Genomic DNA, 13949 nt, shown 5'->3' with positions numbered 1-13949 from the left:
TGATTCAGCAGACATCAAGCCGATAATCAAGTTCCTCCCACACTCGGCGCAGCATATCCCCATCAATGAGTTCGAAAGCATCGTTGATGCGAGCTCACAGTTCTGGCACGTTTCTTGGTAGAGGAGGTTTAAACACTGAATCTTTCACATAACCCCACAAAAAGAAATCGCATGGGGTTAAGTCGGGAGAGCGTGGAGGCCATGACATGAACTGCTGATCATGATCTCCACCACGACCGATCCATCGGTTTTCCAATCTCATGTTTAAGAAATGCCGAACATCGTGATGGAAGAGCGGTGGAGCACCGTCCTGTTGAAAGATGAAGTCGGCGCTGTCGGTCTCCAGTTGTGGCACGAGCCAATTTTCCAGCATGTCCAGATACACATGTCCTGTAACATTTTTTTCACAGAAGAAAAAGGGGCCGTAAACTTTAAACCGTGAGATTGCACAAAACACGTTAACTTTTGGTGAATTGCGAATTTGCTGCACGAATGTGTGAGGATTCTCTACGAGCTGTTGTAGCCGCGCCGAAAATTCAAAGCGTTTGACTTTGTCATCGGGTGTCAGGGCTTGTAGCAATTGTAAACGGTAAGGCTTCTGCTTTAGCCTTTTCCGTAAGATTTTCCAAACCGTCAGCTGTGGTACATTTAGCTCCCTGCTTGCTTTATTTGTCGACTTCCGCGGGCTACGCGTGAAACTTGCCCGCACGCGTTCAACCGTTTCTTCACTCACTGCAGGCCAACCCGTTGATTTCCCCTTACAGAGGCATCCAGAAGCTTTAAACTGCGCATACCATCGCCGAATGGAGTTAGCAGTTGGTGGATCTTTGTTGAACTTCGTCCTGAAGTGTCGTTGCACTATTATGACTGACTGATGTGAGTGCATTTCAAGCACGACATACGCTTTCTCGGCTCCTGTCGCCATTTTGTCTCACTGCACTCTCGAGCGCTCTGGTGGCAGAAACCTGAAGTGCAGCTTCAGCCGAACAAAACTTTATGAGTTTTTCTACGTATCTGTAGTGTGTCGTGACCATATGTCAATGAATGGAGCTACAGTGAATTTATGAAATCGCTTCAATCATTTGTAATAGCCCTGTATATTCAGCGAATGGGCTGGTCTTCCTGTTCCAAATTACATTTGTAATGTGTATGTGTGGGACGCATTGCACATGTCCACATTCACCAGTGACACTGCAGCGTATGCCAACTACACTTCTGGAGAAATGGAACACCCTACCACAAGAACTCATTTTGGCTAGCATGGAAGCATGTTGCAGAGTGTGGTGCATTACCATCCATTGTGGTCACACATCCTAAGAACCATGTCCAAGGGACAATCATAAATCATGGTGACTTGAATGTAATTATTTTCTTTGAATGGAAGTATCATTTCATATCATTGCATACATCTTTCAGTTTTCTCTATATATGGTAAATTTCATTGAGGTGTGTTACTTGGCAGTGACCTATCAGGTGTGCAGAATCAACGCGAAGCCACAAATGCTTCTGACGTTTGCTGCCATGTTTAGTTTTTGAGTACCTCTAGAGTGACATAATTTTTGACTTATTTTCTTCCACGAAGAAATTTATTCAGGCATTATGGGGTTAGCTTTTGTACATCATTGTGTACAATAAATAAATAAATGATTTCTTCCTCATGGAAGAGAAAGTGGTAGGTTGTAGTGAGAAAAGAGGCGCAGGTCGCTTGGAACCATGAGCGAGGGGATCCCCTGCTTTTGAAAAATAATGTTAACGTAAATAGTAGGACAGCCTAAATATTAACATTACCTATGATTCCTAACATGCAATGGGTACCAGTGCCCTCAATAGATTTCTGTGACACTACGCTGTGCAACATGCGTCGGTGAGTTAACGAAATCTCCAATATTTTTTGGGGAAGACTATTTTTAGGTGTTCAGTTTCCAATGCCTGTAGAGCTATGGCTCTTCCTCTGACCGGATTAAATGTTTAACACATCATGTAAGACTTTGTTTACACTATCAGGGCAGACAAGGAGGTGGGCGGAATCGAGCAGGCACACGACAGCATCGTCTGGACACTGGCGTGGCATCCCCTCGGGCACATTCTCTGCTCGGGCTCGAACGACCACACCAGCAAATTCTGGACCCGTAACCGTCCGGGAGACCAGATGCGAGACAAGTACAACCTCAACACACTGCCAGCCGGGCTGACAGGTGTCGATGACCAGGATGTCGGTAAGTGCTTCTGTTCACAGTTGGGAACCTAATATTGGTGGTATCACAAAACTGTTCCTATTTATTGTATTATTATTGTCTTGTTTTTCCAGAAATACTGTGATACCTTTTTTTTTCTGTCAGTATACTTTTGCTTTATTAAACCTACGTTTCTAGCATTTGTAGACTTGGAGAAAGCTTTTGACATTGTTGACTGGAATACTCACTTTCAAATTCTGAAGGTGGCAGGGGTAAACTACAGGGAGCAAAACGCTATTAACAATTTGTACAGAAACCAGATGGCAGTTATAAGAGTCGAGGGACATGAAAGGGGAGCAGTGGTTGGGAAGGGAGTGAGACAGGGTTGTAGCCTCTCCCCCATATTATTCAATCTGTATATTGAACAAGCAGTAAAGGAAACAACAGAAAAATTTGGAGTAGGACTTAAAATCCATGGAGAAAAAATAAAAACTTTCATGTTCGCCGATGACATTGTAATTCTGTCAGACACAGCAAAGGACTTGGAAGAGTTGAACGGAATGGATAGTGTCTTGAAGGGAGGATATAGGATGAACATCAACAAAAGCAAAAGGAGGATAATGGAATGTAGTCGAATTAAGTCGGGAGATGCTGAGGGTATTAGATTAGGAAATGAGACACTTAAAGTAGTAAATGAGTTTTGCTATTTGGGGAACAAAATAACTAATGATGGTCGAAGTAGAGAGGATATAAAATGTAGTCTGGCAATGGCAAGGAAAGCGTTTCTGAAGAAGAGAAATTTGTTAACATCGAGTATAGATTTAAGTGTCAGGAAGTCGTTTCTGAAAGTATTTGTATGGAGTGTAGCCATGTATGGAAGTGAAACATGAACGATAAATAGTTTGGACAAGAATATAATAGAAGCTTTCAAAATGTGGTGCTACAGAAGAATGCTGAAGATTAGATGGGTAGATCACATAACTAATGAGGAGGTATTGAATAGAATTGGGGAGAAGAGGAGTTTGTGGCACAACTTGACAAGAAGAAGGGACCGGTTGGTAGGACATGTTGAGGCATCAAGGGATCACCAATTTAGTATTGGAGTGCAGCGTGGAGGGTAAAAATTGTAGAGGGAGACCAAGAGATGAATACACTAAACAGATTCAGAAGGATGTAGGCTGCAGTACGTATTGGAAGATGAAGAAGCTTGCACAGGATAGAGTAGCATGGAGAGCTTCATCAAACCAGTCTCAGGACTGAAGACCACAACAACAACAACAACAACAGGTACTGTACTGATGACCCAATTATTTACTGAAATCATTAGAATATTAATGAGGCATTTTTGTCAATATGATGAAGAATATATATGTGTGTGTTACACTAACATTATACTTCCTCAGGATAGTGGGAATATCATAACTGAAAGGGGAGGCAGGCAAGGAGATTCCATATCATCACAGCTATTTTTGGCAGTTCTAGAGGGGAGCAAAGGATTAATACATACTAGTGGAACATATCTGAACAGCCTTCCTTTTATGTTTCTTGAAGTTTTGCAGTGGATGGAACATTCCATCATCCTTTAGTCACGCATCCAGAATAGTATTATTTGTCATTCTGATATTTCAACCGATAACATTACAGCCCTCTTCCTGATGAGTCACTGGCAAAATTTAAATCACTAGACACAATAGTGAGAGTTAAATATGCCTGCATCAAATTTTATGCACTTAGGATTAAAACAAAAAAAATGCAGAGTCAGCAAATCTGCAATGCATATGATTTTTGTGATTGATTATTAAAGTGTTGGCACGTGTCAGAATGCCAGGAAGCGAAGACTCAGAATAATAATTCCTCCGAGAATGCAGACATTAAAAAGAGTAGTTTCCATGGTTTGTCAAGCTGAAGAGCCTCATCTCGTTTGATTAGATTGTCTGTTAATTGTATTTCTACAGCCTCTTTGGCTGCTGAACCCCAATAAGATGAGTCTGTGACCAATATCTCTGAATTTCCCATAGTGACCAGTGGAAATACAATGTTCAGCCACTGCAGGTTTGTTGGCTTGGAGTTCTTCTTACCATCATCGTACACTGCGTATTGTTTGTCCTCTGTAACTTTTACATATAGACAAGGAATTTCATATACACCCTTTTATAAAAGCGGACCACAGAAGATGTTTTCTTGGCCAGTGGGAGGAAGATCATAACCACATTATGCTTCTTCATTATTCTTGGCAATTTTTGAAGAAACATTTCCCACATACAGCAGAAAGACCATAGACTTTAAATCTCTTTCCCTTGCTCTTTCTTTTGTTGCTCGGGCATATTCACTTGCAGATCACTCTTAATTTGATGCTTTGTATATGCATTTTTACTGAATACCAGTTCCAAGTGTACCAGGTCACACTCTAGGATGTCAGCATCAGACACTTAGTGGATTCTGTGTGTAAAGTTTTAAGTATGCTCATAGTCTGTGCTCTAAAAGGAATTATTATTCCAATTTTTGTCCCCCATGCTTCCCTCAATACTGAATTGGTGATCCCTAGGTGTCCCAAAATGTGTCCTGCCAACTGGTCCTTGTATAAACTATTTATCATCCATGTTTCACTTACAGACATGGCTACACTCCATGCAAATACTTTCAGAAAAGACTTCCTGACACTTAAATCTATATTCAATGTTAACAAATTTCTCTTCTTCAGAAACACTTTTCTTGCCATTGCCAGTCTATATTTGTATCCTCTGTATTTTGGTCATCATCAGCTATTTTGCTGCCCAAATAACAAAACTCATTTACTTCTTTAAGTATCTTGTTTACTAATCTAATTTTGCCAACAACAGCTGATTTCCTTCGACTGCACTTCATTATCCTTATTTTTCTTCTTTTGATGTTCATCTTATAGCCTCCTTTCAACACACTGTCCACTTCATCAACTGTGCCTCCAAGTGCTTTGCTGTCTTTGACAGAATTACAATGTCATCGGCAAACCTCAAAGTTTTTATTTCTTCTCCTTGGACTTTAATTCCTGGTACTTCATATAAATTTCTTGACCTCTGCATGACATCACCATTGGACAGTTCCGCCATATATTACGTTAAAAAAATACCAGCACAGCCAAAGTTGGCACATGATGATCCCGAGGGACACACTCATCAGAAGCTGTAGGTATTATTTAAATCTGTTGCAGCAATTAAAATTAGAGAATTTAAGCCAACAGATTTTTTTATCTATCCAGTTTTATAATATTGTCAAAAATTGATTATTTTCGTTGGTATATTAGAAATGTGAAAGGTTGAAATTAGATTATCGATTACCACAAGGCTGTGGCAGGCACCGCAAAGCCTCACACCAGACACATAGTCCCCAAAGTACCTGCCAGGGGCCACACTGCCAGGCCGTTACATGTCAGGGCAGGCCAGTAAACAATAACAAAAATGTGAATGTATGCTTTCCCGGCGTATACAGCTGGCGAAGAGTTCTCGGGCTTCCAGCAAATAACAAAAATATTTGTAAATCTTATTAAACAAAGTTATTTTATTCCATCATTATTTATACACTGAAGTGCCAAAGAAACTGGTATAGGCATACATATTCAAACACAGCAATATATAAACAGGCAGAATACGGCACTGTGGTCGGCAGCACCTTTATAAGACAACAAGTGTCTGGTGCAGTTGTTAAATCAGTTACTGCTGCTGCAGCTACAGGTTATCAAGATTTAAGTAAGTTTGAACATGTTGTTATAGTCGTCACACAAGTGATGGGACAAAGCATCTCTGAGATAGTGATGAAGTGGGGATTTTCCCATATTACCATTTCATGAGTGTACCGTGAATATCAGGAATCCGGTAAAACATCAAATTTCTGACATCACTGCAGGCAGAAAAAGATCCTGCAAGAATGGGACCAATAACAACTGAAGACAATCATTCAACATGACAGAAGTGCAATCCTTCTGCAAATTGCTGCAGATTTCAGTGCTGGCCCATCAAAAAGTATCAGCATGTGAACCATTCAACAAAACATCATTGATGTGGGCTTTCAGAGTTGAAGGCCCACTCATGTACCCTTGATGACTCCACGACACAAAGGTTTACGCCTCGCCTGGGGCTGTCAATACTGACATTGGACTATTGATGACTGAAACATGTCACCTGGTCAGACAAGTATCATTTAAAATTGCGTCAAGTCAATGGACGTGTGCAGGTATGGAGATAACTCATGGGTACATGGACCCTGCATGTCAACAGGGAACTGTTCAAACTGGTAGGGGCTCTGTAATGGTGTGGGGTGTGTGCAGTTGGAGTGATATGGGACCCCTGATATGTCTAGATACGACTCCGTCAGGTGACACATACTTAAGCATCCTGTCTGATCATTTGCATCCATTCATGTTGATTGTGCATTTCAACAGACTTGGGCAATTCCAGCAGGACAATGTGACACCCCACCCATCCAGAATTGCTACAGAGTGGCTCCAGGAACGCTCTTCTGAGTTTAAACACTTCCGCAGCCACCAAACTCCCCAGACGTGAACATTATTGAGCATATCTGAGATGCATTGCAACATGCTGTTCAGTAGAGACCTCCACCCCCTTTACTCTTACAGATTTATGGAGAGCCCTACAGGATTCATGATGTCAGTTCCTTCCAGCACTACTTCAGACATTAGTCGAGTCCATGCCACATCGTGTTGGGGCACTTTTGCGTGCTTGCGGGGGCCCCACATGATATTAGGCAGGTGTTCCAATTTCTTTGGCTCTGTGTGTACATGTCCCTTATAAGTCAAAAGACACCACAATGTGAATTAGAAATAAAAACTGTTTGTAATCTATAGGTAAACTACAAACAGAAAGAAAGAAAATGATCATATATACATATGATTGAGAAGGTGAGGATGCAGCTACATGGCAATCAGTGCCTTTGTGAGTATTGGTGGGTGGAGCTATTTGTTGCAGGTTTCATAGAATGGAACTACTTTCTTCACTCATTCAGAGAGTCCATGAGTTTCAGTAATGTTCAGGTTACTCCTGACATCTCTTTCACACTTTGCTGTTTCTTGTTATCTTTTTCTTTGTGTAACTGTCAAACAGCGGCCTTTTATATTTCCTGACCCTGTAGCAAATGAGTGACAGTCTTTCTTGGTTCCTAGAGATTGTTGAACAACACATTGTGCCTGATTTACGGTTCACCAGCATTAACTCAATCAAGTAATGCAAAATTAATGCACACTACTACGAGAAATCTACAGCAAGTAGAACTGTAAAAAGCCATTGCTGCGACTCAGGCTAAATTGATAATACACTGCCAAATCGAGATCTTATTACCAAATGAGGCGACACAGTGGTTAGCATACTGGACTCGCATTAGGGAGGATGACGGTTCGAGCCCACATCCGGCCATCCTGATGTAGGTTTTCCGTGATTTCCCTGACTCGCTTCCGACAAATGCCGGGATGGTTCCTTTGAAAGAGCACAGCCAGTTTCCTTACCTGTTCTTCTCTAATCCGAGCTTGTGCTCCATTTCTAATGACCTCATTGTCGACAGGACATTAAACACTAATCTCCTCTTCCTCCTCCTCCTCTGAGAACTTATTTACAGATCACTTTCATCCACAGTACACATTTCATCGACTAATCAATGCGACTGTGACCGTATTAGAAACATGCCATTCAAAGACATACTGTGCTAAACACAGTGGAGCTTGCAGCTCCGGTGGGCATGCAATGTCACCTGTGAGGCTCTGCTGGTGCTGTACTAATATTGCTAGTTTAAATTTGCTGCAGTTCCCTTAAATGACTTCAAACAAAAGTTGGCTTGCTTCTGTCAAAAAGGCTGTTGTTGTTTTCTCGAAAGTCCTTGAGAAACTGGGTCTGTGTTCAGTCTCCTAACAACACCAATGCCATTGGGATGCAAAAACCTGACGAGACACTCTTATGATTATCTGTTACATTTATTTCAGTACAGGCCAGATTGGTAAGATACAATTCTGCAGTTCTGTCACTTGCCAGTTTTGCTCTTCATATTGACATAACTGCTGCGGAAGTGGATTTATCTTCAAAATGATGTATCCAGGCTGTGGCTGCCCTGACTACAAAGTCTTCTGCATTATATATTTGTATCTAAGCCTGCCTCTGCAATTCTTTCCTTCCACTATCTCTCAAATTACAATTGTCAGCAGTGGCTCGTGTCATAATGTGTGTCCAACCATTGCGTGTTATCCGTTCGTTTTTGTCTTTATCAGGCAGTTTTTCTCCTGTTTACTCATTGCAGGAATCTTCATTCCATACTCTGTCACTCCATACGATCTTCAACAGCCTCCCATCACACATTTCAGATCATTTCATGCCTTGTCTCCCTCATTGTTCTCATTTCAATATTTTAAGATATTAACAAGGGTTGCATTTTATAGAGTCCTTTTACCTTGTCCAATTGTTGCTGCTATGTATTTTTAGCATCTTCCTACTGTATCCACTCTACATACAAGGAAGCAAAATGCAGCCACTTCTTCTAGAGTGACTTGCTCAAGTTTAGCATTTAGCCATCGAGCATATCCACCTGATGTGTACACAATTACTTTAGCTTTTCTTTAATTTATGTGCATATTGTACCCATAAGCTATGACTCGTTTCATTTCGTTGAGCACCCCAGCAAACTGTATTGTGCCGATTTCCTGTCTGCGCCAAACAACTCTCACTTTCAGATAGTCCTTTACTGACAGTGAGAAACCCTGTATTACGTCTTTCCTGATTTTGGGCTCTTGTATCATTCTGTCAGACTACTCCGGTATGCTGCACAGAAAAGTGTTACCACAGTGCATAATGCATACATATGATTAACACTTTGTGCTTGGGCACAGCTCAGGTCATGACACAGTGTTCAAAGAACTGCTCCTGGCTGTATCATGGCCTGTTAATTTCATGATGCACTCAGAAACTGAAATAGTTTCATATAAAAACAATGTATAGGCATCTCGCTACCTGTCCCTTGACAGGTGCTGGCCTGTGTTGTCAGTTTACAGAATTACTTTGATAAAAGTAGTAGTATAAAATAAAAACATCCAAAGTAGCAAATTTCACTTTTTTTATAATTAATATTACTCATTCGGTGACCACAGTAGAGTCCTGTTAATCCAAACTAATTGGGGCTGGATCTTGTTCAGATTACCAATTTGTTCGGATTAGCTGGAATTACGGTGACAAATTTCTAGAATGAAGTATACCAAGCAGATAAGTAGGTACACCATGGTAACAAATCGGAACAAGTGTGAGAACAATGGTTGACTCTCACTCCCTGCCCTTTTTGTTGTGCATTGTTGAGACCTTTGTAGTGTTTGAGGTCAGTGTTTGGTTATGTTAGCTATCGATTGCTGGCACACGTAGCAGTTGTATTGTATTCATTCAGGTGTAGTGGTATACGTATTTTCGTCCTGAGTAAACGGAAACATACTGTGTTAACTCTCAAAGAAAGTCTGAATGCTTTGAAGCGGATAGACAATGGTGAGAATGTATCTAAACTGGCGATGGAACCGGGTGTCGGGTGTCGGTAAAGCAACAATTTGTGATTGGAAGAAGAACCGAATGAAGCTTGAACAGTCCAGTGCAACGTCTTCCCAAAAAACACTAGAAATTTGGCAGACTTTGAAACAATCCCAGTACGATAAAGTGGATGGAGCTCTTTTCCTTTGGAAAGAGACACGGGAAATCCTTTGAGTGGAGCACTGGTTCAGGAGAATGCTGATTACCTGAACAAGTTAATTAATGGTGATGAGTCTTTTAGTGCGAGTACAGGTTGGTTGGACAGATTCAAAAAAGTCATGGAATCCGTCAGCTAGCAATTACTGGAGAGAAGCTTTCCTCTGATAGTGACGCAGAGAAGGAATACTTGCGTGAGTTTGAAAAAATGATAAGAGAGGGAAAGCATTCTCCCCAACAAATTTATAACGCTGATGAGACTGGCCTTAATTTTAGGGCATTGCCAACAAAAAGCTTTGGCATCAAAAGCAGAAGACCATGCTCCTGGTTTTAAAATGTGCAAATATCATGTGCTTTTATTAGCGTGCAGCAACGCTGCTGGTAATCACAAGCTGCTTTTACTGATGATCGGCAAGTCTGCTAGGCTCAGAGCTTTCAAAAACTGCAACACGAAGTCCCTGCTTGTATATTATCGCAACCAGAAAAAAGCACGGATGGACGGTAAGCTGTTCAAAGAATGGCTTCACGGCCAGTTTGTTCTCTCTGTTCGACCATTTTCTAAGGAAAATCATTTGTCTCCCCGTGCAATCCTTTTGATTGATAATGCGCCATCTCACCCAAGCATTGAGGAATTATGTGATGGAGAAATTGTGGCGAAGTTTTTGCCGCTGAATGTGACACCACTTCTACAGCCGATGGACGAGAGCGTACTGCAAACATTAAAACTGATTTACAGAAAACAATTTTTAAGAATGCTAATCAAACATGATAGCATTCCTTTAGTGGTCAAAATAAAGAAGACCAATGTGAAGGATGTTGTTTATTGGGCCGCTGAGGTGTGGCAGAATATTTCAGAAAATACTCTGAGAAAATCTTGGAGAAAGTCTTAAATTTCAGGACAACCTAGTTGAAAATGAAGAGGAAAATCTGCTACAAATGATACAGACAATCCCTGGATGTGAAGAAGCTAATGAAAGAGACTTAGATGAGTGGATGACAGTGGATGGGGCATGTGTGGAGAACCTTACTGATGCTGATTTAGTTGCTGCTGTGACTTGAGACCAAGAAGAAGTGGACTGCTGTGACAGAAGTGACAATGAGCCTGAAAGTAACAAAGGAGAGCTGGTGCCACACAGTGATGCAGCAGAAGCCCTTGACCTTACACTATATTATTTGGAGCAAAAGCCCACTGCTACAACTGCCGATTTGATGTTTACGAGACGATGGCGCAACTATGCGTCACATAACAGACTGTCTTCATTATGCCAAAAAACAATGACTGAGTTTTTGTCATAAAAAAAGTAGTGATAAAATGTCCACTGTGTTTTAGTAAGTTTGACAGCTTTTCTTTCATTTTTATGCTCTGTTTAAACCTAATGTTTTCTTGCCATTTTTTTAAATACCTGTTTACTGTACTGTTTAAATTAAAATATTGTGTATGTACAGCAGTTTACTGCACAGTTTTCCATACTTAGACTAACATATTTCATGTTCGGATTAACCGAATGTTCAGATTACCAGGGTTCGGATTAGCGGGACTCTGCTGTATTTATAACTGTATGCATTGTAACTGTTCGTTTGCACATTTTTGACATGGATTTTGCATTTTGGGAAATACTATGTTTTGCTATGTCATTTTGATTTGAAAATGGGTCCCGGCCCAAAACTAGTCATGCTGTTGTGACTGACTGACAGCCATTTTGTGCTTACTTTGTCGTGAGATTCTTGTGTGTACTCATTTGGTTTTGATGTTTTCTGTAATTCTGGTACAAATGTGTTGTGTTTGTTAAGTGAGTAATTAAGTCTGGAAACACTATAGGATGAATTCTTGATTGGAGGGAGAAACATCTGACAGGAAACAGTCTGAGGAAACTGGTGAAGAACTCTTTCAGAAAGGCACAACACCACATTAACTCAAGACATTTTTTCTGATGCAACTATCAGCAACAGGCTTGTAGGCTGACACTTTTCTGATAAAATTCCTGCAACTGAGGTGAAACAGTGTCCAACACAGGTTTGCTGGAGTTGTCTGGAGAAGACGAAACAATCTACTGGCATAGTAAGCAGGAAAGAAACGGGCTGGTATTGTCCTGAATGCAACCTACTTCTCTGCACACCGCAGTGTCTCAGACTTTTCCATACAAAAGCCATTTATGTGTGGAATTGCTCAAGATCTCACCTCGCATAATTATTTTTAATTATTTTATTATTATTTTTTTTTTTTATTTTTTTTTTTTTGTGTGTGTGTGTGGGGGGGGGGGGGGAGATAGTTCATAGTTATACTTTCTGTCATTGTTATTGTGAAGTTTGCAATCTGCCGCAGAAATAAAATAAAGATGAAAAATAAACCTTGAAGCTTAGTCTTTTTTATTGTGAGTTGTCCCTTAAGATATCTCAAACTGTGACGTGCCTGTTACGTGTTAAATAATGCTGTAAGTGGGAGGGCCTACAATTTTCCAGTTGAAGGGACCTCAGAGTGTTAATATGTGTTGTGGGTGATTCTGTTGCAGATGAGCCAGCAGTGATTCCCGGCATGGGTCCAGAGGACAAGGTGGAGACGACCGATGGGACAACGCCAGCTCCTGCGGCTGCGTCTCAGATCCCCGGCCTTGACTTTGAGGGTGTTGAGGACAGGCATCGGCAGCTGCACAAAAAGGTGATACGCATTTGTCTGAATTCAACTGAAATTTTTCATTAAGAGCTTTATGTATGCCAGTACTCATACCTACTTCAAATGCAACTAATGTGTTTCATTAATGTATGGTGTGGATGTTTGAATTCAGGTTGTCATTTGCCTGTACCCCCAGAAATATACAACTGTTTTCTTCTTGTATTTCATTGTTTAAGGCTTGTTTAGTGGTGGGATTCTTGATGCTTTATTTCTGCTGCAGTATAATTATTTGGCTTTGTGTTTAGACAGAAAACACTACCTGTTACTGCAAATACATTTTGCTGCCCACACTAAGTAAAATGTTTAATATGTTTTCTTAAATGCTTTATTTATATAGAAGTATGTCTTAGATTCCAATGTCATTAGCAGGTACTGTTTTTGATACAGAACCTGAGTTTTATACAACTGTACATGAGCTATTTATTTACATTTGCCAGCAGCTCTAATAAAGTTGTAATATCTGTTCTAAGGTTCCATACTCAAAGCCAATTCCACGCAACTTCCAAGCACAGTGGAATGAGACTAAACTCAATCATGAAGATGGGATGGGTAAGAAAATTAGTCTAGATATTACTACCAATTACAGTTAGATAATTATTGTTGTAATCTGTAAGCATACGTAATACCTCGACAATTGAGATTGCATATAAACTGTAGTCTGAATGTTTATTTCTTGACACAGTTGGTTGCTCTATTGTTAGCCACCATACTAAAATTAATTTTCAGTGGTCCTTACTTTTTCATAAACCAAACAGTTTCTCTCTAATCCACTTTAAGTTTTCTTTCTCATTTTGGTGTATGTGATTGTAGGCTTATTATGTGGTAATTTTTATATATCAGCTATTGCTTCCTTGGAAGCGTAATAATTGTATTCTAAGGACATGTAATTTATCTAGGAAGGAGATTGCTTACAAAAGACGTATCCATATGATTCTTGGGTACAGTTCATTACTCTTAACCAGCTACATTTGTGAAAGCAACAGGAAATACTACAGCAAGATTGTGTGATCCACCTCTAGTTAGTGTTGTCACTGTTAGTGAATTTTAGAAATGCTCAACAAATTCCAGTCAGAGGTGAAACTTTCATTACCATGCACATCACAGTAGGGCATACTCAGTTCTAAAAGCATACATTCAGAGGTGACCCCATTGTCTCTCAGGACTCGTGTGATAACCATGTTGATATTCTTAAAAGGATACATTGCTACTCACAATATAGAGGGAACGAGTCACAGGTAGGCACAAGCACAACGAAAAGACTGCCATACATTTTATGAAGGGGTGTCAGTAAGTAATACAACAAAATATATATATATATATATATATATATATTTTTTTTCCTGACGGCAAGTTATTCACTGCTCTTTTGGCTGCAAAAACCCCATTTTTCAACATAATCTCTGTCAGTGT

At 40.3% G+C, this 13949-nt stretch overlaps 1 protein-coding gene across 1 annotated transcript in view; it reads left to right on the top strand.

The window, feature by feature from the left end:
- The window catches only part of LOC124720256 (pre-mRNA 3' end processing protein WDR33), a 174941-nt gene that overhangs the window by 116124 nt on the left and 44868 nt on the right, over positions 1-13949 (top strand). Inside the window, exons 8-10 of the mRNA XM_047245573.1 lie at positions 2005-2216; positions 12379-12524; positions 13010-13088. Coding sequence (XP_047101529.1) covers positions 2005-2216; positions 12379-12524; positions 13010-13088 — 437 coding nt within the window. The remainder of the gene's footprint in view (positions 1-2004; positions 2217-12378; positions 12525-13009; positions 13089-13949) is intronic.

The sequence above is a fragment of the Schistocerca piceifrons genome, chromosome 11 (assembly GCF_021461385.2).
Source record: "Schistocerca piceifrons isolate TAMUIC-IGC-003096 chromosome 11, iqSchPice1.1, whole genome shotgun sequence".
Classification (NCBI taxonomy): domain Eukaryota; kingdom Metazoa; phylum Arthropoda; class Insecta; order Orthoptera; family Acrididae; genus Schistocerca; species Schistocerca piceifrons.
This window is presented reverse-complemented; position numbering and strand designations above follow the sequence as displayed.